At 51.1% G+C, this 26,588-nt stretch overlaps 2 protein-coding genes across 6 annotated transcripts in view; one reads left to right on the top strand and one right to left on the bottom strand.

Moving 5' to 3' along the window:
• Positions 1 to 26,588, top strand: part of Plc21C (Phospholipase C at 21C) — a 546,034-nt gene that overhangs the window by 479,374 nt on the left and 40,072 nt on the right. For 4 of the 5 annotated variants that reach the window (XM_055073217.2, XM_055073222.2, XM_055073219.2 and 1 more), the window contains exon 22: positions 8,992 to 9,087. The exons of the other annotated variant lie outside the window; for it this stretch is intronic. In XM_055073217.2, the coding sequence (XP_054929192.1) occupies positions 8,992 to 9,087 (96 nt within the window). The remainder of the gene's footprint in view (positions 1 to 8,991; positions 9,088 to 26,588) is intronic. 5 annotated transcript variants of the gene reach the window in all.
• Positions 14,475 to 19,718, bottom strand: LOC129386020 (uncharacterized). The gene is made up of 2 exons (XM_055073227.2): positions 18,026 to 19,718; positions 14,475 to 17,910 (listed from the first exon to the last, which is right to left on the bottom strand). Exons 1-2 carry the CDS (start codon positions 19,521 to 19,523, stop codon positions 17,882 to 17,884), a joined length of 1,527 nt encoding a protein of 508 aa, XP_054929202.1. The 5' UTR covers positions 19,524 to 19,718; the 3' UTR covers positions 14,475 to 17,881.

The following is a 26,588-nucleotide window of genomic DNA, read 5'->3' as shown; positions in this document are numbered from 1 at the left end:
CATTTGATTCAGCCCATTTCCAGTTGTAGACTTAAATTTTGGGAGCATTAAGTGACAGTTTTTGTTCCAAATCAGCCCGTGTTTCGTGAGCAGTATCATTGAGACAGAGAAAAAATAGTTTTTTTCTGCAGAGTTGATTGTTTGTACTGACATTTGCAGCTTTCAGAATGGCAATTCGATGCTGAGTTTAGCACAATTCTTCCGGTTCTTTGTGAACGTGTGGCTTCTTTTGTACACACTCCAGTGTTTTCATGCAACAGCTTAATGTAGATAACAATTTTGCTTGTGCAATCTGAGTTTCCTTTAGTTCATTCAGTTTCGTACGGATTGTGTTATGGCTCCCTTTAAATTGCTTAATGGCCCCTGATAGGTGATAGCTGTGCAGAAACAAGAGGACTTAGGTTTAGCTCGACATCCCCCTACAGTAGCAGCATCGTTTAGGAAAGCAGGTGAGAGGCAGAAGTGTCACAAGATATACCACCAGCACGACGCCACTTGAGTTCCTAGGGGCATGACACTGTAACAAAGACAGGGTTTCTATTTCGAAATTCTTTCAAAAGGTTTAAATAACTAACCTGAAAAGTCAGCATTGAGCATTGTGAACTGAACGGTGTTGTGCCCCAAGCGACCTGTGCACAGTCCATGATTAAGAAGGCTCCACTTCAACCATGTGAGCAGTGTTGTCAGTGAAGGCAGTCATTGCCAGATGTAATTTGGTATCTGCACTGTTTGGAAATATTCTGGTGCACTTGTGCAGTTGGCTGTAGGCTCGGGGCTGTTAGCATCCAGGTTGAAAGAAGGCAGAACTTGGGACGGAAGGGATGACACACAAAGGGAACATGCATGTCAGCCAGTAGCCAGCGCATCATAAACTTAAAGGGACACTAAAGAGAAAAATGATTTCTTCTGCATCAGTAAAGTACCTTCCTACAACTTCAAAAACACCACTCTTACCAAGCCAGAAAAAGCAGAACTAAAGGCGGGTGGCGACGCCTCCTTGAAATTTCCGCACCTGGTCGCTGTGATGTCATGGATTTTGATGGCACCTTCTAGGGCCTACTTAAGTATGTAGCAGTACAGATTGACTACATTCTGTTCTAAAGGAACCAAATATTAAACATGGCAAGTTTTGGGAACCTTTACTCAGCCAACACGGCCCAAATGCGAAAACATACTTTGGAATCTCCAACGTCACACTGACATACCGGCGTCGGGGTTTCGATGGGAAATTCAAATACTGATACTTCGACCTTCATTTTCTCATCTAATAATCAAACTAATATTTTGAAAGGACTGCCTGCAGAGTTCTCAAACAATGCTCTATTAGTCTAAACTGATTTGTTGTATCGCTTTAAGGTTGTTTCACATGGCGCGATTGGGGTGAAAAAAATCGTTCTGCCGCGCATGTCGCAGAGCGATTTTCGCTCACAGCTTTCACATGCGTTTGCGGCAGCACGATATCCGTCGCAGCGATGCGCAGGGTTGCCTCTTGCTCACAAAGTATCCATGCCTGCATTGTTAAATAAAAACAACATGGAAACCAGTCAAATATTCGAATTTTCCTATTTTTATTCGATAATAGAATAGGTACACCATTTGTAACGTTTAAAAGGGTTGAGACTTTGCGACAGCTTGCAGATACGGTGAGTGAGGCACTGCACAACACCGCAAGTATGAGGGTGCAGCTTGCGCGGCGTCGGTGGGGTGGTTCCGTTTAGTACACTCTAGTTTCGTTGTTACTATGGAAGCCGCAACTTTTTTCCCTGGATGATTATTTGCTTTTGCGAAGAACAAACTACCGTTGAGTGTGCATGTATATAAGCAGCTGGCGCGATTTGTAGGGATGAAGAGGTTGACGACGGCGGCAATCAAGTGGGTACGTGCCTTATGTCGAAGCGGCGTCCTTCTCCCGATCTGGATAGCGTGCAGCTTCTCCTCTCAAACGAATTGTGTAAGCGAAAGAAAAAAATGTATGAAGCTCCTGAGCCACAAACGCTGGTGGGTACGCCCTAAACATAGCTAGAACTGACGCGCGACATTGCTCCACAGAGCTACCAACGCGCGGTGAAACGCACATTGCCCCTCCCACATCGCGCCGATTGCTGCGAATGAGTGACGGCGCGACCAACTTGTTGGAATCCAGTCGCGGAGAGCCCACGACGTCGCGGCGGTCGCTGAGCGACAGAATTCACTGTGTCGCTGACTGAAAATCGTGCCATGTGAAACAGCCTTTAGAGTCCCTTTAAAATTCAGCATAGTGTTGGGCATCATGAAGCGAAGGGTGTCTTTCAAACCAACAAGGTACAGCAAGTCCATGGATGATCACTTTGTAAAATTTAATGTTTGCAATAGATTGTGAACATGAATGTAACACAAGTAACAAATTTGGGGGCAACAAAAAGAAGAAAATACTCGGCGATGTAGCATTGGGTGCGAGAGAAATGTGCGCTTATTACATCCCACCTCTGAGTTCCCAAATCCATTAGTTAAACTGCATGTAGCATTGCAAGTGTTTTTCAGGAGCTCACTTGACACACGTCGTGCCTTTTCGAGAAGTAAAGCTCAACTGATGGTGGTCCGGAGCAGACCATCGTCAGTTGCACCATACAGTTAAACCTCGGTTTAGTGAAATCTGTAAAATCGACAATTTGCTTTGGTATGTCGAAATTGTGTTATATTGAAATTCGACCTTTTCTGCAATTAAGAACAGCTGTCAACAAATTTTTCCCTAGATGGAAGGGGCTGCATACATCTCCAAATTATCAGGCAATTAGAAAAACAAATTCGAATGAGAAAATATTGATTTTAATAAATTTGAGAATCGGCGACGGAAGGTACGGTTTCAGGCCATGTCGACGATATCTTCATATCTGCAGTACAATGCGAAGCCAGCCGTGCATTCGCATTGTCATGGAAAGTGCCGGTAGCAGGGAGCAAACTGTTTGTCTGCCTCTCGCTTCTCCGAAATGTGAGATCGCCTCAAAGACCGGACAGGTGGTCTGCGTGTGCACTCAGCTGCGCTGACAGCCATGCACAGCCACGGCACCTTCCCTCCACCCAGCCTTCTTCGCGCACACGTGATTGCATTACCTTGAGTTCACCCCCCGTTTCTCTCGATCATGCACACGATAAGATGGCACCTATCAGACCACTATCCTTCTCGGCTCACCCTCGCATGTTTTACTCTCACCCAAAGCATACAGCGTGCAGGGCGCGATAGGATTTTATCAGACTTGGACTTCATACGAACTTGATGCTGCTCCACTTCGGCTCTTGGTCACATTGAGGTTCTAAATACATGCTGTCCTATAAACAAGAAGTTATAAAAAGGTAAGTAAATAGTTCATTATATCGAGAATTTCATTATATTGAAGTTTTTATATTGCTACGGCACAATATGTGCGATCACGAAAAGGCGAGCAGTGTGAAGACGACGACGACGATTAGAAGCTAGCGCGGGCTGTTGCCTCTTGGCCAAGCACAGCGTATTTTCTTGTAAATATATTTGTACATAGCTTTTCGTCTGCGTCTTCCTACGTAACATATCTGGTGGAGGTGAATGTTCCCTGTACCTCGTCATGGAGCTTCACAGGGGACGGTACGTCGAGCCTTCCTTCATGGCTCCTGGCGACGACAACCCGACTCCGCCGGCTCCGACACCTGCTGCCACTTCGACGACCTACATCACTCTCCCCGCTCCCCGTGATCCTGGCATATTCTCGGGCAAAGATGAGGAAGACGTCGATGACTGGATCAGCCTGTATGAACACGTCAGCCGCAATAACCGGTGGGACCCTACTATTATGCTCGCCAACGTAGTCTTTTACCTTGGTGGCACACCTAGAGTTTGGTATCGCACACACGAAGATGAGCTCACCAGTTGGGATTCACTTAAGACACAGCTTCGAGACTTGTTCGGCAACCCCTACGGTCACCAACTTGCTGCGCAGAAGGCGCTTTCCGGCCGTGTGCAGACGTCAACAGATCCCTATGTCACGTACATTCGGGACGTCTTGGCTCTGTGCCGCAAAGTTGACACCCACATGACTGAGTCAGGCAAGGTTGCCCACATCCTCAAAAGCATTGCCAATGACGCCTTCAACTTGCTCGTTTGCAACAACGTAGCGACGCTTGATGCTGTTATATAAGAAAGAGTGCCGCTGCCTGGAACTCGCTAAAAGCTGACGTATTGACCAGTAGTTTGCCCGTCTGCCCAACACCCCTGCGACATCTTCCTGTGCTGACACTCCTCGTCCCAACAACACTGCCGATGTTACCAGGATCGTCCGGCGTGAGATCGAGGCTGCCTATCCGGCTGCCTTCGACTCCAGTCCCACCAACACATCTGCAGTCACGGTCTCACTGATCCAGGCAGTTGTCCGCCAAGAGTTCGAAAACATGGGTCTTCACACCATCTGCTCGGCCCATCATCCTGATACCCGCCCGGCTTCTTCGATTCTGCCCTGTCCCGCATCTTCTTACCCACCACGTTTCCGCAACCCATCTGAATGGCGTACTGCTGACAACAAGCCCATTTGTTTCCACTGCCATCGAATCGGGCACATTTCTCGGCACTGTCGCAGTCGCTGGAGTTCCCCGACCCGGTCTACTTATACTGCCTACTCTCACCCCCCAGGTGGCCCTTCTCGTCCCTATGCCGCACGCTCCGATAACGCCGCCGCTGATTCTCCTGCACCGAACCGCTCCTATTCTCGTTCGCCTTCGCCCCAACGACGACAATCTCGCTCTCCCCAGCGCCGTCGTTCCTATTTGCCGATTCCCTTCGGACGCCGCTCCCAGCCGGAAAACTAGACGATGCAGCGCCTCGAGGTGACGCTGCATTGCTCCCTACGCGGCCAAATCATCTACTGATGTTGCCCACTCATCTGAACCTTCTTGACGTGCAAGTCGACGGTGTTTCTGTCTGCACTCATAGACACTGGGGCGCATTTGTCCGTAATGAGCGCTGACCTTCGTAACCGGCTCAAGAAAATTATCACGCCCGCCACGACGCCTGTTGTCCGTGTCGCCGATGGCGGAACAGCCCCCGTAATTGGTATGTGTACCGCCCGCGTCTCCTTCGCCGATCACTCAACAATCGTGCTATTCACAGTCATCGCCCACTGTCCCCACGACATCATCCTCGGCTTAGACTTCCTCTCCACACATTCTGTTCTCATCGATTGTTCCGCCAGTACTCTCCGCCTTGACCTGCCTGTTCTGGATCCTGCTGAACCACACCCCAGTCGCCTCAGTTCCGTCGACTTCGTTTGCTTGCCACCTTCGGCACTGACCTACGTTGACCTAGTGTCGTGCCCACCAGTCCCCGACGGTCACTACATAGCGGCTCCTATGCAAGACGTCCTCCTTACACACGGGATCACAGTACCTCATACAGTTTTATCTATTACGGCGAATTGCGTCTGCCTGCCAGTGGTCAACTTTGGCTTGACGACACAAATGCTGCCACGCGGGATGTCTCTGGCCCAGCTTTGCTCATTCAAGGATCACTCAGTAGCATCCATTGCAGTAGACAACACTTTATCCGATACTCCTCTACCAACACAGTCGGCAAATTGTACCATCGCTGACTTACAGAAAATGATTGCGCCCGACTTGCCGTCCGAGCATGCTCGTGAACTCTACCGCGTTCTGTTTTCCTACCACGATATTTTTGACTTTAACGATCATCCTTTGGCCCAAACTACAGCTGTCAAACATCGCATTAATACCGGCGATGCGCCTCCTATTCATCGCCACCCGTATCTAGTGTCACCAGCTGAGCATCAAGTTATTCACGCAGAAGTTCGCAAAATGCTTGCCAAGAACATTATTGAACCATCATATAGTCCATGGGCGTCACCTGTTGTACTAGTGAAAAAGAAGGATTGCTCATGGTGCTTTTGCGTGGACTATCGGCACCTTAACAGGGTTACCAAAAAGGACGTGTATCCCCTACCTCGGATTGATGACGCCCTTGACTGCCTCCACGGTGCTCGCTATTTCTCCTCTATTGACCTTCGCTTCGGCTACTGGCAGATTGCCGTGGACGATCTCGACCACGAGAAGACTGCTTTTGTAACACCAGACGGTTTTTATCTATTCAAAGTGATGCCGTTCGGTCTATGTAATGCCCCTGCCACTTTTGAATGCATGATGGACTCCCTTCTTCACGGTTTGAAATGGTCCACGTGCCTGTGCTACTTGGACGACGTTATCGTATTCTCCCCAACGTTCGCTACGCACCTCGAGCGCCTCTCAGCAGTCCTGGACGTTTTTCGTCGAGCCGGTCTGCAACTCAACGCATCGAAGTGTTAATTCGGCCGTCGCCAGATTACCGTCCTTGGACATCTCATTGATGCGAGCGGAGTGCAACTGGCCCCAGGCAAGATCCATGCTGTTGCGCACTTCCCTGTTCTGAAGTGTGTCAAAGATGTGCGCAGCTTCATCGGCCTTTGTTCGTACTTCCGCCGTGTCGTGAGAAATTTCGCCGCCATAGCACGACCACTAACCGAGCTTTTGAAAAAAGACGCCCCTTTCCAGTGGGGCGATAACGAGGCCTCTGCGTTCTCACATCTAATCGACATTCTCACGCCTCCCGTTGTGGCCCATTTCCATCCTTCTGCGCCTACCAAAGTCCATACTGATGCCAGCGGTCACGGAATTGGCGCAGTACTGGCACACCGTCAGCGTGGCCACGACCGTGTTATCGCTTACGCCAGCGGGCTCCTCTTACCCGCAGAGCGCAACTATTCCATCACTGAGTGTGAGTGTCTGGCCCTAGTTTGGGCGGTTGCGAAATTCCGCCCATAATTATATGGCCGACCCTTTTCCGTTGTCACAGACCATCACGCGCTTTGCTGGTTATGCTCACTGAAAGATCCTACAGGAAGACTTGGTCGCTGGGCCTTACGCCTAAGAATATTCGTATACTGTCACCTATAAATCTGGCCGACTAGACAAGGACGCTGACTGCCTGTCTCGCTACCCGGTCGACGAGCCTGACGACGCCGACAGTAGTAGCGCCAACGGCATTTTCTCTGTGTCTGCCTTCGCTAACATCGCCGATGAGCAGTACCGAGACCTATCGCTGCGAGCACTTATCGAGCGTCTGCGCTCTACACCTACCGACGCATCCGTTCGCCGATATGTCCTCCAGGGCGGCATTCTGTCTCGAAGGAACTTCCTCCCTGACGGCTCTGATCTTCTTGTCGTGCCAAAACAGCTACGACAGACTGTGCTCTTTGAGATGCATGACGCACCCACTGCAGGACATCTTGGGGTAACCCGCACGTACGACCGCGTCCGCCGCCGCTTCTATTGGCCTGGTCTCGCTCGCTCCGTTCGACGCTATGTTGCTGCCTGTGATCCCTGCCAGCGTCGGAAAACACCTCAGGTGCTACCTGCCGGTCATCTCCAGCCGATCACCATCCCTGTGGAACCGTTCTTTCGTGTTGGATTAGACCTGCTCAGTCCCTTTCCCACGTCATCCTCTGGGAACAAATGGGTAGCCGTCGCGACTGATTACGCCACCCGATACGCTATCACTCGGGCTCTCCCTACCAGTTGCGCCACTGACGTCGTGGGCTTTCTCTTACGTGACATTATCTTGCTTCATGGCGCCAAGTATGTTTCCAAAGACCACCACAACTGGGACATTGCCCTTCCTTACGTAACATTTGCGTACAATTCTTCCCGGCACGACACCGCCGGCTTTTCTCCATTTTATCTACTCTACGGTCGCGAACCTACCTTGCCCCTAGACACGGCACTTCCTCCTGCTGCGATCTCAACCAGCGAGTATGCACGCGACGCCATCGCCCTCGCCGACCATGCACGCCAGCTTGCCCGTGCTCGACTGATGGCCTCACAAACCACTCAGCAGTGTCAGTACAACGCCCGTCATTGTGACGTACAGTTTTCGCCTGGTGCGCTCGTGCTCCTGTGGTCACCCTCCCGTCGCATCGGACTTTCAGAGAAGCTCCTTTCGCGATACACAGGGCCCTACGGCGTGCTGCGCCAGGTGACACCTGTGACTTAACGAAATTGCTCCTTTGGGTTCAACTTCGTCCCCTCTTCTGGCATCTAGTGATGTCGTGCATGTCAGTAGGCTCAAGGCTTACTACACTGCTTCCAAGTCCGATCTTTAGTCGCTCCGGAACGGCGCTTTTGCAGCCGGGGTTAGTGCTATGGAACAATATGTGCGATCACGAAAAGGCGAGCAGTGTGAAGACGATGATGACGATTAGAAGCTAGCGCGGGCTGTTGCCTCTTGGCCAAGCGCAGCGTATTTTCTTGTAAATATACTTTTACATAGCTTTTCGTCTGCATCTTCGTACGTAACAATATTGAGGTTTAACTGTAGATATGCACACAGGTTTGGTGTTAACTGTATATGCACGAGGCTTAACTGTGTATACACATACACACATACACGCTCTTCTAAGCTCTCCCATCCCTTCTCTACCTCTTACACATGACTGGCTTCCCGCACCTCTCACACTTACTTTTTTCCACTTTGACACTCCTAATGCTACCGCATAAAAGAACAAACCTGGCACTATAGCTCACAGGCTATGGCACTGCTGCTGAACACAAGGTTAAGGATTCAATTCCTGGCTAGAACGGCCACATTTCGATGGGGTCAAACACTTCTCTTCTTACATTTAGGTGCACATTAAAGGAACCCCAGGTGATAAAAATTAATCCGGAGCCCTCCGCTGCGGTCCCACTCTTTCATAGCGCCAGAATGGCATTGGGATATCAAACCCCACAAATCAATCAATCAAAAGAAAAAAAATTGCACTGCCTGTCCCGCTGACGTAGAATGGCCAAATGCAACAAATGACTGTGGACAACCCATTACCGTGAATCTTCCTCCGTTTTTGTTTTCTGAACTTTCAATGCCCAGTTTGTGCATGCAGATGTGTCTCATGACCTCAATGAGAGCATTTATGCTGTGTGAACTGAGACATCAATTGTGTTCTGCAGGGAGGTGAGTGAGCTGATGAAGCGACTAGAAGCACAGACCAAAGAGGAGATGCGCAACCTCAACAAAAAGCACAAGGACAAGAACGAGTTGGACAGGTCAGCAGATTTTATCGTCTCCTGGTGCCTTTCTCCTAGAGAAGCCGTGTTCAATTTTGTTTCTCTGCCTTGAGGTTGCATGTGACAAGACTCGCAAGCAGGCAGCGCTTGCTACAGAACGCCACCATCATCATCATCAGCAGCCTGGTTACGCCCACTGCAGGGCAAAGGCCTCTCCCATACTTCACCAACAACCCCGGTCATGTACTAATTGTGGCCGTGTCGTTCCTGCAAACTTCTTAATCTCATCCGCCCACCTAACTTTCTGCCGCCCCCTGCTACGCTTCCCTTCCCTTGGAATCCAGTCCGTAACCCTTAATGACCATCGGTTATCTTCCCTCCTCACAACATGTCCTGCCCTTGCCCATTTCTTTTTCTTGATTTAAACTAAAATGTCATTTACTCGCGTTTGTTCCCTCACCCAATCTGCTCTTTTCTTATCCCTTAACATTGCACCCATCATTCTTTTTTCCATAGCTCGTTGCGTCGTCCTCAATTTAAGTAGAACCCTTTTCGTAAGCCTCCAGGTTTCTGCCCCGTAGGTGAGTACTGGTAAGACACAGCAGTTATAAACTTTTCTCTTGAGGGATAATGGCAAGCTGCTGTTCTTGATCTGAGAATGTCTGCCAAACGCACCCCAGCCCATTCTTATTCTGATTATTTCAGTCTCATGATCCGGATCCGCAGTCACTACCTGTCCTAAGTAGATGTATTCCCTTACCACTTCCAGTGCCTCACTACCTATTGTAAATTGCTGTGCCTGCTACACAGGCGAGTAGCGGTCCGGTGGCCTCCGCCGTCGAGTACTCCGTCTGGGCGCCAGTGTTGACAGGCGGGTGTTGTAATGGACGGAGCTGTCTAAGACAGCCTCGCTCCATCCGGAGGGTCCGTAATGGTCGGCCTTGTGAGTGGTGACGTGCTCAACACCAGCCCAACGGGCGCTGCACCGCTGGCAACGCTTGCCACCTCCAAGGTGGGCGATGCTCCGCTGGAAGCGACTGGTGCTGCCGTTAGTCCTCCTGTGGGCTGGAAATTGGAAGTGGCAGTCGAGGGTGCTGGCCAGGTCCTGAGGCGAGGCCTAACATGGTCGGCGTATCTGTGCCACGTGGCCCCGTCTGGCATGCGGACGAGGAGTGATGAGGCGCTCGCAGGAGACAGCCCCTGTCTGGTGGACCAGGGTGAGCCAGGACGGAAGTTTCAGGCAAAAACTGGAGCGCCCGACTCCAGCAAAGGCCTGGGATGGCACCCTTGGTCGGAAGCCAGCTTCTGCTTCAGCTGCTTCAAGAGCACTGTGGATCGGAGGTCCGGATGCAAGACGTCCAAGGGTGTCTTGACCAACCAACCCAGCAGGAGCTCACAGAGGGCACAGCCAGTGACATCGTGGGGCGTGGTCCGGTACTGGAACAGTATCCGGGCAATCTGCTTCTGGAAATCCCCAGTCTGGCTCTTCTTGAGCTTGCCCTTGATGGTTTACACCACCCGCTCAGCTGCACCACTGTAAGAAGGGTGGTACAGCGGAACAATCATCCGGCGGATTCCGTTCTTCGTCACCCAAGCCAGGTACTCTGTTCTGACGACTCCGGCATAGGCCCGGGATGACACCCTTGGTCAGCAGCCAGCTTCTGCTTCAGCTGCTTCAGGAGCACTGTGGATCAGAGGTCCGGATGCAAGATGTCCAAGGGTGTCTTGACCATCCAACCCAGCAAGAGCTCACAGAGGGCACGGCCAGTGACATCGTGGGGTGTGGTCCGGTACTGGAACAGTATCCGGGCAATCTGCGTCCGGAAATCTCCAGACGGGCTCTTCTTGGGCTTGCCCTTGATGGTTTGCGCCACCCGCTCGGGTGCACCATTTGAAGCAGGGTGGTACGGCGGAACCATCATCCAGCGAATTCCGTTCTTCGTCAGCCAGACCATGTGCTCTCTGCTGGTGAAAGCAGGACTGTTGTCGGACACTATGACGTCCGGCAACCCCTGCGCGGCGAAGACCTGTCGTAGTGCCGCAATGGTCGTTGCCTGCTGATGTGGCAGGTAGAGCCTCCACCCACTTCAAAAAGGCGTCCACCAGCACCAGAAGGTAATGGCTCTTGAAAGGACCCCCAAAATCCACATGTAGGCGGGACCAGGGTCTCTGTGGGAACGGCTAGGGAGTGATTTCCACATGATGCGAGGCCCGCGAATGCTTCTGGCAGATTTGGCAGCTCTGCACCATGTGAGCTATGTCCTTGTACAGGCCAGGCCACCAAACATGAGACTGGGCCACCATCTTGGTCTTTTCTACGCAAGGATGACCCGCGTGCAGTTCGGCAACTGCAGGACCCTGGACCGGAGACTTAGTGGGATCACCACCATAGAACCCCACAGTAGGCAGCCCTGCTGCAAGCCCAGCTCGGCGGCTTTGTGGCTATAGGCGTGCTGAACCAATTCCTCCCCACGGGACACCGCCTTGACGACCTGAGACAGCACTGGGTCCCGGCTGGTCACTTGCGATACCGCAGATCTGGAGAGCACCTCCGGGTACGCGTGCTCCAACATGAACACTTCAGCAGGTTCTGGAACCGCATCAGGCACCTCAGGCAGGGGCAGGCGACTCAAGGCAATCACAGGTCCCAGGTCCTTTCCCGGACGGCAAAACAGCAGGTAACTGTAAGCTGCCGGCCTCAAGGCCCGGCGTACCACTCGAGGTGATGCCTGCACAGAAACTGCCTAGTCAGGCCCCAGCAGCCCCGCCCGCGGCTTGTGGTCCATGACCACCTCGAACTTCCGGCACCACATATACTGGTGGAAGCGTTCGACACCGAACATGAGGGCCAAGCCTTCCTTGTCCAGCTGGCTGTAGGATTGCTCTGCAGCATGAAGCCGACAAGAACCAAATGACAGAGGGCGTTCCTGGCCATCTTTGTCATCTGGAGCACCAGCTGCTGGTAAGTATCTCTGAGGTCGAGCTTGGTGAACTTCTGTCCACTGGACAATGCTGACCATAGATCTTCAATCCGGGGCAGCGGGTACTTCTCGACGGTAGCGACGGGGCCGATGGTAACCTTGATATCCCCACAGATCCTGACACTGCTGTCTTGAGGACTGGTACGATGGGAGCGGCCCATTCAGACGTCTTGACAGGCACCAGGATGCCCTCTCACTGTAACCGTTGCAGCTCCTGGGTGACCCCGTCCTTCAGGGTGAACAGCAGTGGGCAAGGCTTGAAAAAGCATGGCTGGGCTCCCTCAGGTACATAGATACCAGCCATCATGCCAGCGAATGTGCCCACCCCCGGCTGGAACAGGGACTTGAACTTGGTCTGGACGCTGGGAACGTCTTTCACCACATGCAGGCTGGCTCTTGGTACTTTGGCAGATGAACGCCCAGTGCATGAAACCAGTTTCGGCTTAGCAGCGTCGGTGACGACGCCTTGGTTAAGTAGAGGGGAAGGGTTGCCTCCCTGTCGCCAAAGCGAACACTGACCTTGGCCTGACCCTGGACCTGGAAGAGCTGCCCGGAGTAACTGCACAGCATGACGCCTGAAGCCTCGACATACACGCCGGGGGAAGTACGCTTCAACAGTTTCCCGGCCATGACCAACACGCTGGCCCCTGTGTCCAGCTCCATGGAAATGTGGTGTCCGCAGATTTCAACGGTCAGCATGTACGTTGGCACAGATAACGGTACAAGGCCTGTGTGCCTTATGTCGAAAATCGGCAGGTCCTCGGCCACGACATGGAGACTGGCCGCGGAAGAACTTAAGCCTGCTGCCCGATGCCCTTGCGACAGCTACCCTGGCCGCAGGCTAGGGTGGTTCCTGGGCTTGAAGCAGGCTGCTGCTGCTGTCCGTTGTTCGTCCTCCCCCTTCGGCATACCCGTGCCAGGTGCCCACCTTTTCCGCACGTGAAGCATTGTGCTTGAGAGAACTGGCACTGTGAGGGGGAGTGGGCACCACCACAGTGACCCTAGGTACTGCCCTTCATCGCCAACTTGTTGACCGCCGCTTCCACCGAGGGTGAGTCAGTCACACGGGCAATCTTGCCGGCATCCTTGGCGGCAGCTTCGATTGCCCGCACTGCCTTCATGGCGTTGTCCAGCGAGGGGTCGGGAAGCTCCAGGAGTCGCGTCTGCATGGCGGTGTTGTTAATGCCGCAGATGAAACTGTCCCAGAGCAGCGAGTCCAGCTGGTGCCCGAAAACGCAGGCACTCGCTAACCCTCGTAGCGCCTCAACGAACTGCCCGAAGGTCTCTCCTTCCCGGCGGCTCCGGTTGTTGAAGAGGAAACGCTCCATTAGTGTGGACAGTGCTTGGTTGAAATGCGAGCGCAGTATGGCGAGCAGCTCACCCAGCATCTTAACATGCGTTGTGGCTGGCTTGAGAAGGTCGAGCAGGAGACTGAAGACCCTGGTCCCAGCTGGCCAAGGAAATGTCCCGCTGTTTGGCATCGGGTGTGTCATTTGCCCGGAAGAACACGTGGACTTGTTCCTCATAAATTGGCCAGGCGGACCCATCTCCCTCGAACGGCTCGAGCCTTCCGTACAGCGGCATTGTGGCAGCAACGAGAGGCGGTGTTTCGCCGTTCGCGGCGGCGTGGGACGATCCGCGGGTACTGGTCGCCATCTTCGTTGCCAGTGTCACAATCTGCCCAGGTTCATGAACAAGGGAGGGCTCTAGGCACCCTCCGTTAGACGCTCCGCATTGTGGTGGTGATGATCGATGACTGACCGCCGAGCAGCTATGCACGTCGGTGTTTATTGGGTATGGTGCCCAATGTTGCCTACCTAGCATGACAGGCAACCGAGCCTGGTGGGCCAACAAAGATTATGCCCGACGGGGCATCACATGCTTGCCACAATTTGTGCCCTCATTTATACACTGGAAGAGATTACATTGCTGGTTCCACAAGCAAATGCATGAAAGACATGAAGCTATTTGAAATGATGCATTCTCTTTCTACATGAACGTGATGCACCTCTTCACTACTGCAAAAATTTATCTCCTCAGGCAAATCAAACTGAACATCAAGAACATTTGGAACCAACAGGTACGAAATATAGTTGAATTATCATGCATGCAGCTGTTTAATACATTCAATTCAGTACGTCAGCTTCAATTTATCGAAGAGTTATTCAGTGCTGCGGACGAAAGAAGTTGCCGGCAGACTCGAAAAAAATATATTGATAAGGCTACCCATGGCTACAGCTACAACGAGATGAACAATGTGACACGCGTTCCGACATCGCTTTTTCTTTCGTGAATGTGTGTATAATGATGGCCTCGCAACTGAAAGTTTATTTCGGAAACAGCGAAGTGTTGTGTCGGCAGCGGCAGGCAAGCGGGGGGCCCCGACGGGCGAACGCGCGGCTAGCGCCGGCGCAGTGCAGGAGACACGGAGCTAACTGCTCCCGATGAAAACCGGAACGAAGACTCCGCCGACCTGCGGCTGTTTATTGCTTATAAAGGCTTCACCTGCTAGATGGCACCTCCCGATTGGTCCAAGCTTGTCACATGACAGAAGGGGGGTGCGCCATCTAGCTAAGCAATTACAAAACATACATGTGCGATGACACAGAGATCTGACAGGGGGCGACACTATACTACATCATCCCCCCCTGGAAACAAAGCGAGCATACATTGAAACGCGCACACAAGACGCGCACTTAAGTCCAAAACAATTTCAGTTCATTCCCCCCCCATGTTCACACACGCGCACCAGTTGCACACAAAGCACGCACTTAAGTCCACAAATTCAATCCATCCCCGCCCAAGTCCACACACACGCGCACCAGTCTTGGGCACCAAAATATGGGCAGTCACTCAAACAAAGTCCAACACGGAACACGGCACAAAACTCAATGCACCGCAACAAGGAACACATTTTACCTGTGTGAACGAAAAAATGTGAAGTGCCTCCCAAATGTCACAGCGAGGCCCCTAGCCGTGGCATTTCGAAGACTGCAAAACGCTCTACATTCAAGAAACATAATCGTCAAGCCACGGAGGCCGTTTTTTGACACGATGAGGACGCATGCGTACCTCAGAAGAACTTTGGGGGTTGCGACTCGTTTCGGTCGACTTTAAAGACCCAGTCGTCCCACTACTATTTCCCTCCCCCTGGTTGGACAATTGAATGTGGTTGTCGCGCAAAGCTGGAGAGGGTTGCCCAGGAAGCTCCTCTCGAAGTCCCAACAAGTCCTGGGATGCTACCGATTCCCCCACGGAATCAGAAATGATTGCTGACTGTGTAGCCTCTGAAGCAATACAGTCAGATGCACTACTTAAGTGATGCCTATGAAAGGACGATGTCATGCCAGACGAGTCATCGGAATGACTATCCAGGTTTGAATACGAGTACAAAAAATCTTTATCCGTTGTGGACAATGTACTATGTTTTGAATTATCTACTACTGTGGTTAACTTAGAGGCATTCCACGTCTTCCCATCACTGAGTACAAAAGAGGATGGTCCTACCTGGGCTTTAACTGTACGAGGCGTACTGTACTTAAAAAATCTTTTCTTGGCAAGTTTTACTTTGACGGTGTCTCCCACCTTGATACGAGTTGCCTGAGCACCTCTCAGTTTGTCTACATACTGTTTAGTTTGCTGCTGTTTCTGCGAGACTCTCTCGCGAACTTTACTGTTCTGAACCGCTGTGTGCTTAGGCAACCTGAAGTTGCTAATATCTACCTTTGAACGGGGTTGACGACCATGAAGTAGGAAAGCTGGGGAGAGACCCGTTGTAGCATGTGGCGTAATCCTATAAGAACCCAAGAATTCTGAAATGCTTTTCGAAGCATCTCGACCTTCAAGCCTTGCTACCTGCAGGTGTTCCTTAATGACTCTGTTGAACCTTTCTATTTGACCATTTCCCTGAGGATAATAGTTGGAGGAGAAAAAATGAGCGATTCCTTTTTCCTTTAGGTAATCTTTGAATTGTTTTGAGACAAACTGTGGACCATTGTCTGTAACTATAGAGTCTGGCAATCCTTCACGGCTGAAAGCCCAATCAAGAAGCTTAATGACATCATCTGTGGAGATGGAATTAGTACCAAGTACTTCTGGCCACTTTGAGTAGTAATCAACAAGGGTGACTAGATACCTAGGGTAGGACATGTTTAATGGGCCAATAATGTCCATTCCCAATTTCTGCCAAGGCCCGTTCGGCCATTCGACTGGCTGCAGTGGAGCTACATGAGGCTTTGCAGACTTGTCTGCCAGCTTACATACATGACAATGCTTTACATACTGTTCAACAGTGCTATCCATCTGGGGCCACCAATAGCGTTCACGAAGAAGCTGCTTAGTACGTACTATGCCCTGATGATTTTCATGTGCCAGCTGTAGAAATGTAGGTATTAGGACACTGGGTATTACCACACGATCACCACGCATGAGTAATCCGTCTACAAAGGACAATTCTTCATTTACATGAAAGTAAGCTATTAAAGCATTGTCTATGGCTTTCTTAGAAGGCCAACCTTCTGCTAGGCATTTACTGACCTTCTGAAGCGTCTCATCTGTACTCGTTGCAAGTTGCACCGTTTCCTTGTCAACGACTGATGTGACTAAGGATACTATTTCTTCCTCCTGAACTACATTCTGGGAATCTTTTACTGGAAGTCTAGACAAGGCATCAGCTACTAGATTTTCTGATCCTTTGCAATATTCAATCTGAAAGTTGTAATACAGGAGCCTGGCTGACCATCTTGAAATGCGAAGAGGTCGACGACCTGAGTCGCCAGCGGACAGTAATGCAACTACTGCTTGATGGTCAGTTCGAAGAGTGAACCGTCTACCCCAGAGGTAAACATGCCATTTTTCACATGCGAACAGACATGCTAGCGCTTCACGCTCTCCTACAGAATACTTTCGTTCAGCTACAGACAAAGTTCTAGATGCAAAAGCTACAGTTTCTAGCTTGGAACCATACGGTTGCTGTAACACAGCACCAACACCAACATCAGATGCATCAGTCGTGACTACCACAGGCAATTCAGGGTTGAAAATCTTAATGACAGGGGAACATGTAAGATGAGCTTTCAACTGATTGAAGCTACGTTGTGCGTCATCAGACCAAGCAAAATTTTGCCCTTGCCTGAGCATGAGGCGAAGCGGTTCTACAAGTTCTGCATAATGATCAATGAACTTGGCATAGTAACCAGCTAATCCTAAGAAGGATTGCAATGACTTAATATCTGTAGGAACAGGTGCATTCAGGATTGCCTTTACCTTGCTCTCTGTAGGCGAAATGCCTTCAGCTGAAATTTTATGGCCCAGAAAAGTCAGTTCTCTCACAGAGAAGACACATTTTTCATTCAGTTTCATACCACTGTTTGAAATGCAAAGCAAGACTTCTCTTAAATTAGCATCATGCTCAGGTTTCGTCTGACCCCATACCAAAATGTCATCAAGGTAACAGACAACATTCTTACAATTCTGCAAGATTTGTGACATCATTTTCTGAAACACTGCTGGCGCGGATGCCAAACCAAAACAGACACGCTTGAACCTGAATAAGCCTTCATGAGTTATGAATGTGGTGAGATCTCTACTACCTTCTTCCAGTAACAGCTGGTGGTAAGCAGATGCTAGATCCAGCTTAGAAAAATATGTGGCACCATGAAACATTTGCAATAATTCTTCCACGTGCGGCAAAGGATACCCATCAATGACAATTGCCTTATTCGGTTCCCGGAGGTCAACACAGAGCCGGATGGCTCCATCCTTTTTGCGCACCACGACGAGTGGAGACACCCATTCAGAAGCCTCGACGCGCTCGATGACGTCGCAGTCCTCGAGACGCCGCAGTTCATTTGTCACCTGGTCACGGAGAGCCAGGGGTAGCCTGCGCAATTTGGAAGATACAGGTTTCATACCTTGCCGCCGATGTATTCGGTGCACGAAGTTTTTGACGAGTCCCAACTCGCCACTGAAGAGGTGATCAAAACCCGGAGGCACACCTGTGGGGCTCTGTACTGGAGGAAGCGTAGCCAGGCAGCATGTCAGCGAAGTACCGTCGATTTGTATCCCCAAGCGCTGGATGGCGTCAAGACCCAGCAGTGATGTTCCTGTGGACGTTACATGGAACGTGACTGAGCACGACCTTTGAAGAAACTGGACAGTGGCTTGGAAAAGGCCTTGAATGTCGATGCGTTGCTTGGAGAAATTCCTCAAGTCCACTGCTGCTTTTGACAGTCTGTGCTGTCGACCAAAGTGCTTTTCAAAATCCTCGGCCGTCATCAATGAGACAGACGCGCCTGTGTCCACGAGCAGCCGCATGGCGACGTCGTTAACTACGACCGGGACTTGTAAATCCCTTTTAGCTTCCAAGGTGCTCACCGTCAAGACAGACGCGGACGGCTGTCCTGCGGAAGTTGACGAAGACCGCGTCTCTGCGGAAGAGACGTGCTGGACAGTACGGGTTTTTCGGCATACTGATGCAAAATGACCCAACGTGTGGCAGGCGTTGCACCGCCGGTTCCTTGCGGGGCAATTCCTGTACGTTGCAACATGCTTCGTACTGCCACACCGGTCGCATGAACTATGCTCGAAATTAGGGTCCTTCGCATCCTGTGCTTCATTGCGGGTCCCGGAGGAGCCTCGCGGAAAATGTCGATCATCTGGGCGGCTTCTTGGAAGACGGCGGCCATCTTGGCGGCTCCTCGGAAGAAGTCTGCCATCTTCATGGCCTCCTGCACTACGTCGGCCATCTTGGCGGCTTCCCAGAAGAAGTCGGCCATCGTCATGGCCTCCCGGACTACGTCGGCCATCTTGGCTCGTCGATGGAGCGCCAAGTTGAGCTGCCTCAATTCTTTGTATTTCCTCCGAGCCGAACGCGCGGTTCGCTCGATGTAGGGCTTCTAACGAGCGTCCAATTTCCTCTGCCTTGTCCAAGGTCAGGGTTTCGCCGTGAGCCAACAACTTTTCGCGAACGCTGACGTTCGCTACCCCATGTATGATTTGGTCTCGGACGCGCTCGCCATAGGTTGTGCCGAAGTTGCATTGTACCGCCTTCTCCTTCAATGCGGTCACGAATTCCAGGAATCCTTCTCCGTCGAACTGCTTCCGACTGGTGAATTCGTGCCGTTCCGCCAGGACATTTGTTGACGCGGCGAACAGCCGGTCAAGCCGCTCCAAGAGTCTCGGAAACTCTGACGCTGGCGGGACCGCATCACTTGACGTTGACGCTGCGCCGGTCGACTGCCTTGCTGCTTCACTTGACGGTGACGCTGCGCCGGTTAACTGCCTTGCTGCTTCCTGCTCCTCGTCTGCGAAGTACTTCCGTTGTCCCTCGCGCCCGAGAGCGCTGACGAGCGCGGACGCTCGTCGCGCGTCCGTCCAGTCGCCACCGCCGGCCGCTTCGAGGTGGGCCTGAAAAATTTTTTTCCAGCGATACCAAGGGATTAACGGTGGGCCGGGCACTTCAAGAAAAACGGGAAGGTTCGCAGTAAAAGCCATGCCGGGTAGCGTGCAGGAGGCAAGCCGGAGCTCGCCGCAGGAATGGGGCAAGGAAGAACAAGGGGGGCGAGAAGGCCTAGGCTCGGAAGCCTCGCGACGCCAAGTGCGTCGGCGGCGTTTGCCTGCCGTGCGGACACGGGAAGGGTCGCTTCACTTACGAAGCTCGTTGGTTTCCCGGGGCTTCGGTCGGAACCGCTGCGGGACTCCCACCCTCGTCGCCAAAAGATGTTGTGTCGGCAGCGGCAGGCAAGCGGGGGGCCCCGACGGGCGAACGCGCGGCTAGCGCCGGCGCAGTGCAGGAGACACGGAGCTAACTGCTCCCGATGAAAACCGGAACGAAGACTCCGCCGACCTGCGGCTGTTTATTGCTTATAAAGGCTTCACCTGCTAGATGGCACCTCCCGATTGGTCCAAGCTTGTCACATGACAGAAGGGGGGTGCGCCATCTAGCTAAGCAATTACAAAACATACATGTGCGATGACACAGAGATCTGACAGGGGGCGACACTATACTACACGAAGGAGGGTCCTGATGCCCATATGTAATGCAGCATCTAGTTCGTTAACTTGCCTCCGCCTTTCAGTTAACAAGACGAATATATTACATAGCATTTGAAGCAGTGATGTTAAACGACTCATCGGCATCGCCGTCCCCAGTTGCAGCAGGATCCGGCTACCATTTCAATGCAGACATGTTCCACATGGCTCACGACTGAAACCTAGCTTTCTGGCTTACACCCCAAGTTAAATAATGCGATGTATCGAAACTCAATAAACTGGTTTTAGCACAAAATAAGCAACCGATATATGAACCAATGAGTCGGTACCTGCCGTGCACGCAAACATACCGCCAAAAATTTTTAATCCAGGCCAGAGGTCCTGTGGGAGGTCGATAATGCTGAACGCTATTTTGCGTTCATAATGGGAAAAAAAAAAACAACGTAATAAAAAGTAAAATTTAAAATTAGGAACAATAATTTTGTACTCTTTGTCATGTAATAAAAACGCTTCTTTTATTGTTGAAGTAAGTTTGTAGGTTAAAATTGTGCTTACTACAGTGCCTCTAGTGGGAGATAATGCACTCACGGAGGAACCTTTTCAATTGGTGTACTATGCCCGTTTTTTTAGCAGCACTGCACGGTCGTTTTTTTTTTTGCCCTCTGTGGCCATTTGTTGAACTTGAGAGTGTTCGGGGCCTGGTGACGCTAGGCCTGCGACGTAGTGGGAGAGTTCAAATATGACCCTAGCGACGCTGACCCTGATGCTGATGAGGCCCTAACCGTTGAAACGAGTTCCCCAGCGCATGGCTGCTGCTGGTGCGGATGATGATGATAGGTGTAAGCTTCAGGTATTCGGCACCGAAACTTCGACGGAACTTTGTAATAATGAAGCATCTTGGTGACTACAGGATTAAACTACGTACATTATTCTGAAATATTCGGTAATCTCAAATTCGTAGTACGGAAAGTTTTTTACGTTGGAAATATAGGCATTCTTGCGGGGATTTTAAAAAATTTCGTAGACTGAAAAGTTCGTTAATGTGGTGTTCGTAGTGATGACATTTTATTGTACTAACAAGTGTGGCACATTTTCTCCCATATTTGCTTTTGCAAGAGAGCATACTGCAGTAGAAACTGAACGATTGGTATAAAAATGCACGAAATTTTGACTTTGTGGAGTTCACTAAAAGCTTTAGTCAATTATTCTTGACTAATAATGCTATTCACCATCATCATCGTCAGCTTGGTTACGCCCACTGCAGGGCAAAGGCCTATCCCATACTTCTCCAACTACCCCGGTCATGTATTAATTGTGGCCATGTTGTCCCTGCAAACTTCTTAATCTCATCCGCCCAACTAACTTTCTGCCGTCCCCTGCTACGCTTCCCTTCCCTTGGAATCCAGTCGGTAACCCTTAATGACCATCGGTTATCTTCCCTCCTCATTACATGTCCTGCTCATGCCCATTTCTTTTCTTGATTTCAACTAAGATGTCATCAACTCGCGTTTGTTCCCTCACCCAATCTGCTCTTCTCTTATCCCTTAAGGTTACACCTATCATTCTTCTTTCCGTAGCTCGTTATTAGACATACTAATACCAAACAAAACGCAACTTGCTCCATGTAGCGGCCATCAGTGACCCATCTATTGCATTTTTCTTGAATAAAAGATGAGGGGAAACAAACTTCAGTTGTATGCATAAATGTTGAAAAACATAGATCACTGCTTGCGTGTGTGACATGTGCGCACATACATTCACAAATGTTGCAAGTCTCGAATGAGAAAAATAAAAGGCTCAATTTTTTGTTATTTACAACCATATATGGAGCCAAAAGTGTGCATAAAGCATAGGAACTGTTTTATTTCATCGAAATGTTTTCTTCAAACGAAAACATAACTTGCCGCAAGTGTGAGCCACATTATGCTGCATGCAGTGCTTTACCAATTGCAGCGTCCACGCTCATATGTCAACGTATGACATCTGGCCTTGGTAGCTCGAGCCCGTGCAATTCATGGCCATGACAGCACATATAAAACAGCCTTTCGATTGTAGGCGTGAATTTGAGCCTTTCTATCTATCTACGTATCTAGTCGACCGAGTGGCCCAAATTGACTACCTTCTTGGACCACTTGTTATGTGTTCCTGGTCATGACTCCACCATGGACATTGGATTGTCATCATTCCAGCTTCGTGATATCTTACTCTCGTCATGCTGTCGTCCTCACGCCTGCTACCTCAAACTAGTGGTCCAAGTTATCTAATAGTTTGGGCCACTGGCTATGTACTCATGCTCGTGACGTCGTCATAGTTGTTGCATCGCTGTCGTTTCAGCTTTCTTATCCGATGCTTGTCGTATCATCATCGTCACGCCAGCGTCATCATACAGTCGTCATGCATTCTTTGTCTCACTGTCACAGTGATGCCGGCATGGTCATTCAATCGTTGTCGTTCGAGTTTCATGCTCAGACTATCATCATGCTGTCGTCATCACGCCTCTACACCGACCCAGTGGTCCAAGTTGTCTAATAGCTTTGGCCATTCGGTATGTGTTTGGAGCCATGATGCCGCAGTGGTCATTGCAACGTCACCATCTCCGCTTTGTGATCTGACTTTCATCATGCTGTCATCATCACGCTATCATCTTCACACAGTCGTCATCACACCGTCGTCGTCACATTGTCATTTTATCATTGTTATCACTTCAGTAACATCCCATTATTGTCATGCCATCATCATACGGCCTTCGTCGTTCCATAGATGTCAATCTTTCTTCGTCATTGTATTGTAATCATACTGTCATTCAATTGCAATTATGCCACGCTTGTCATGCCGTCATAGACATTTGCTATCATTGCCTCCATTGACAGGCATGTAGAGTGTTGTATAATCCGGTGATGAACTTCGTGTTGCTTCAGCAGTGTTGTGTCGGCAGCGGCAGGCAAGCGGGGGGCCCCGACGGGCGAACGCGCGGCTAGCGCCGGTGCAGTGAAGGAGACTCGGAGCTAACTGCTCCCGATGAAAACCGGAACGAAGACTCGACCGACCCGCGGCCGTTTATTCTTATAAAGGCTTCACACGCTAGATGACACCTCCCGATTGGTCCAAGCTTGTCGCATGACAGAAGGGGGGTGCGCCATCTAGCTAAACAACTACAAAACATACATGTACGATGACACAGAGATCTGACAGGGGGCGACACTATAGTACATCATCCCCCCTGGAAACAAAGTAAGCATACAGTGAAACGCGCACACAAGACACGCACTTAAGTCCAAAGGCAATTTCAGTTCGTTCCCCCCCACGTTCACACACACGTGCACCAGATGCACACAAGGCATGCACTTAAGTCCACAACAAATTCAATCCATCCCCGCCCAAGTTCACATACATGTGCACCAGTCTTGGGCACCAAAACACAGGCAGTCACTAAGTCTGACAAAGAACACGGCACAAAACTCACTGCACCGCAACAAGGAGCACATTTTATACCTGTGTTAATTAAACATGTGGACTGTCTCAACGAGGCCCCTAGCCGTGGCATTTCAAAGACGTAAATACGCTCTACACTACAGAAACAAAATCATCGAGCCACGGAGGCCGTTTTCTGTCACGATGAGGACGCGTGCGTACCTCAGAAGAACTTTGGGGGTTGCGACGCGTATCGGTCGACTTTAAAGACCCAGTCGTCCCACTATTATTTACCTCCCCCTGGTTGGAAAACTGAATGTGGTTGTCGCTCAAAGCTGGAGAGGGTTGCCCAGGAAGCTCCTCTCGAAGTCCCAACAAGTCCTGGGATGCTACCGATTCCCCCACGGAATCAGAAATGATTGCCGACTGTGTAGACTCTGAAGCGATACAGTCAGATGCACTACTTAAGTGATGCCTGTGAAAGGACGATGTCACTACAGACGAGTCATCGGAATGACTATCCAAGTTTGAATATGAGTACAAAAAGTTTCTATCACTTGTACACAATGTACTACCTGCTGGATCATTCATCACTACGGTTAACTTAGACACTTGCCACGTCTTCCCATCACTAAGTACAAAAATAGATGGTCCTATCTGGGCCTTGACTTTACGAGGTTTACTGTACTTAAAAATTCCTTTCCTGTTAAATCTGATTCTGACGGTGTCTCCCACCTTGATACGAGTTGCCTGAGCACCTCTACGTTTGTCTACGTACTGTTTAGTCTGCGACTGTTTCTGCAAGACCCTTTCTTGAACTTGAGACACAAGACTGTCCTGTTCCCGCAGATCTACACAGAGCCGCATGGTTCCATCCCTCTTGCGCACCACCACGAGTGGAGACACCCACTCAGTAGCCTCGACGCGCTCGATGACGTCGCAGTCCTCGAGACGTCGCCATTCATGTGTGCCCTGGTCACGGAGAGCCAGGGGTAGTCGGCGCCACTTTGAAGATACTGGTTTCGCATCTTGCTGCCGATGAATTCGGTGAACAACGTTGTTGACGAGACCCAACTCATCACTGGAAAGGTGATCAAAATCCGGAGGCACACCTATGGGGCTCTGTACTGAAGGAAGCGATGGTAGACGACATGTCAGCGACGTACCGTCGATCTGTATGCCCAAGCGTTGGATGGCGTCTAAACCCAGCAGTGATGTTCCTGTAGTCGTTACGTGGAACGTGACGGAGCATGACCTTTGGAAAAACTGGACAGTGGCTTGAAACAGGCCTTGAATGTCGATGCGTTGCCTGGAGAAATTCCTCAAGTCCACTGCTCTTTTTGACAGTCTGTGCTGTCGCCCAAAGTGCTTTCCAAAATCTTCGGCCGTCATCATTGAGACAGACGCTCCCGTATCCACCGGCAGTCGCATGGAGACGCCGTTCACTACGACCGGAACTTCCAAATCTTTTTTAGTTTCGAAAGCGCTTACCGTCAAGACAGACGCGGACGGCTGCCCTGCGGAAGTTGAAGACAGCGTCTCTGCGGAAGAGACGTGTTGAACAGTACGGGTTTTTCGGCATACTGATGCAAAATGGCCCAACGTGTGGCAGGCGTTGCACCGCCGGTTCCTTGCTGGACAATTCCTATACGTTGCAATATGTTTCGTGCTGCCACACCGATCGCATGCACCACGGTTCCCGGAGGAGCCATGTGCGAAATGTCGGCCCTCTCGGCGGCTTCTCGGAAGAAGTCGGTCGTCTCGGCGGCTTCCCGGAAGAAGTCGGTCGTCTCGGCGGCTTCCCGGAAGAAGTCGGCCGTCTTGGCCCGTCAACGGAACGCCAAATTGAGATGCCTCAATTCTTCGAACATTTTCGGAGCCGAACGCGCGGTTCGCTCGATGCAAGGCTTCTAACGAGCGTCCAATTTCTTCTGCCTTGTCCAGGGACAGGGTTTCGCCATGAGCCAGCAACTTTTCGCGAACGCAGACGTTCGCTACCCCATGTACAATTTGGTCTCGGACGCGCTCGTTGTAGGCTGTGCCGAAGTTGCACTGTACCGCCTTCTCCTTCAATGCGGTCACGAATTCCAGGAATCCTTCTCCCTCGAACTGCTTTCGACTGGTGAATTCGTGCCGTTCCGCCAGGACATTTGTTGACGCGGCGAACAGCCGGTCAAGCCGCTGCAAGAGTCTCGGAAACTCTGACGCTGGCGGGACCGCATCACTTGACGTTGACGCTGCGCCGGTCGACTGCCTTGCTGCTTCGCTTGAAGCTGACGCTGCGCTGGTTAACTGCCTTGCTGCTTCGCTTGAAGCTGACGCTGCGCTGGTTAACTGCCTTGCTGCTTCCTGCTCCTCGTCTGCAAAGTACTTCCGTTGTCCCTCACGCCCGAGAGCGCTGACGAGCGCGGACGCTCGTCGTGCGTCCGTCCAGTCGCCACCGCCGGCCGCTTCGAGGTGGGCCTGAAAAATTTTTTTCCAGCGATACCAAGGGATTAACGGTGGCCCGGGCAATTCCAGAAAAACGGGAAGGTTCGCCGTGAAAGACGCCATGCCCGGTAGGTGCAGGAGACAGTGCAGAAAACAAGCCGGAGCTCGCCGCAGGAATGGGCAAGGAAGAACAAAGGGGGCGAGAAGGCCTAGGCTCGGAAGCCTCGCGACGCCAAGTGCGTCGGCGGCGTTTGCCTGCCGTGCGGACACGGGAAGGGTCGCTTCACTTACGAAGCTCGTTGGTGTCCCGGGGCTTCGGTCGGAACCGCTGCGGGAATCCCATCTTCGTCGCCAAAAGATGTTGTGTCGGCAGCGGCAGGCAAGCGGGGGGCCCCGACGGGCGAACGCGCGGCTAGCGCCGGCGCAGTGAAGGAGACTCGGAGCTAATTGCTCCCGATGAAAACCGGAACGAAGACTCGACCGACCCGCGGCCGTTTATTCTTATAAAGGCTTCACACGCTAGATGACACCTCCCGATTGGTCCAAGCTTGTCGCATGACAGAAGGGGGGTGCGCCATCTAGCTAAACAACTACAAAACATACATGTACGATGACACAGAGATCTGACAGGGGGCGACACTATACTACAAGCAGCTGTCAGTCACTGATGAGCCACCCTATGAACATATTAGCAAAAAGCAATCCACGATGGCTTGTGGCCCGTTA

The sequence above is a fragment of the Dermacentor andersoni genome, chromosome 7 (assembly GCF_023375885.2).
Source record: "Dermacentor andersoni chromosome 7, qqDerAnde1_hic_scaffold, whole genome shotgun sequence".
Classification (NCBI taxonomy): Eukaryota; Metazoa; Arthropoda; class Arachnida; order Ixodida; family Ixodidae; genus Dermacentor; species Dermacentor andersoni.
The sequence above is the reverse complement of the archived record's forward strand: the minus strand, read 5'-3'. Positions and strand labels throughout refer to the sequence as shown.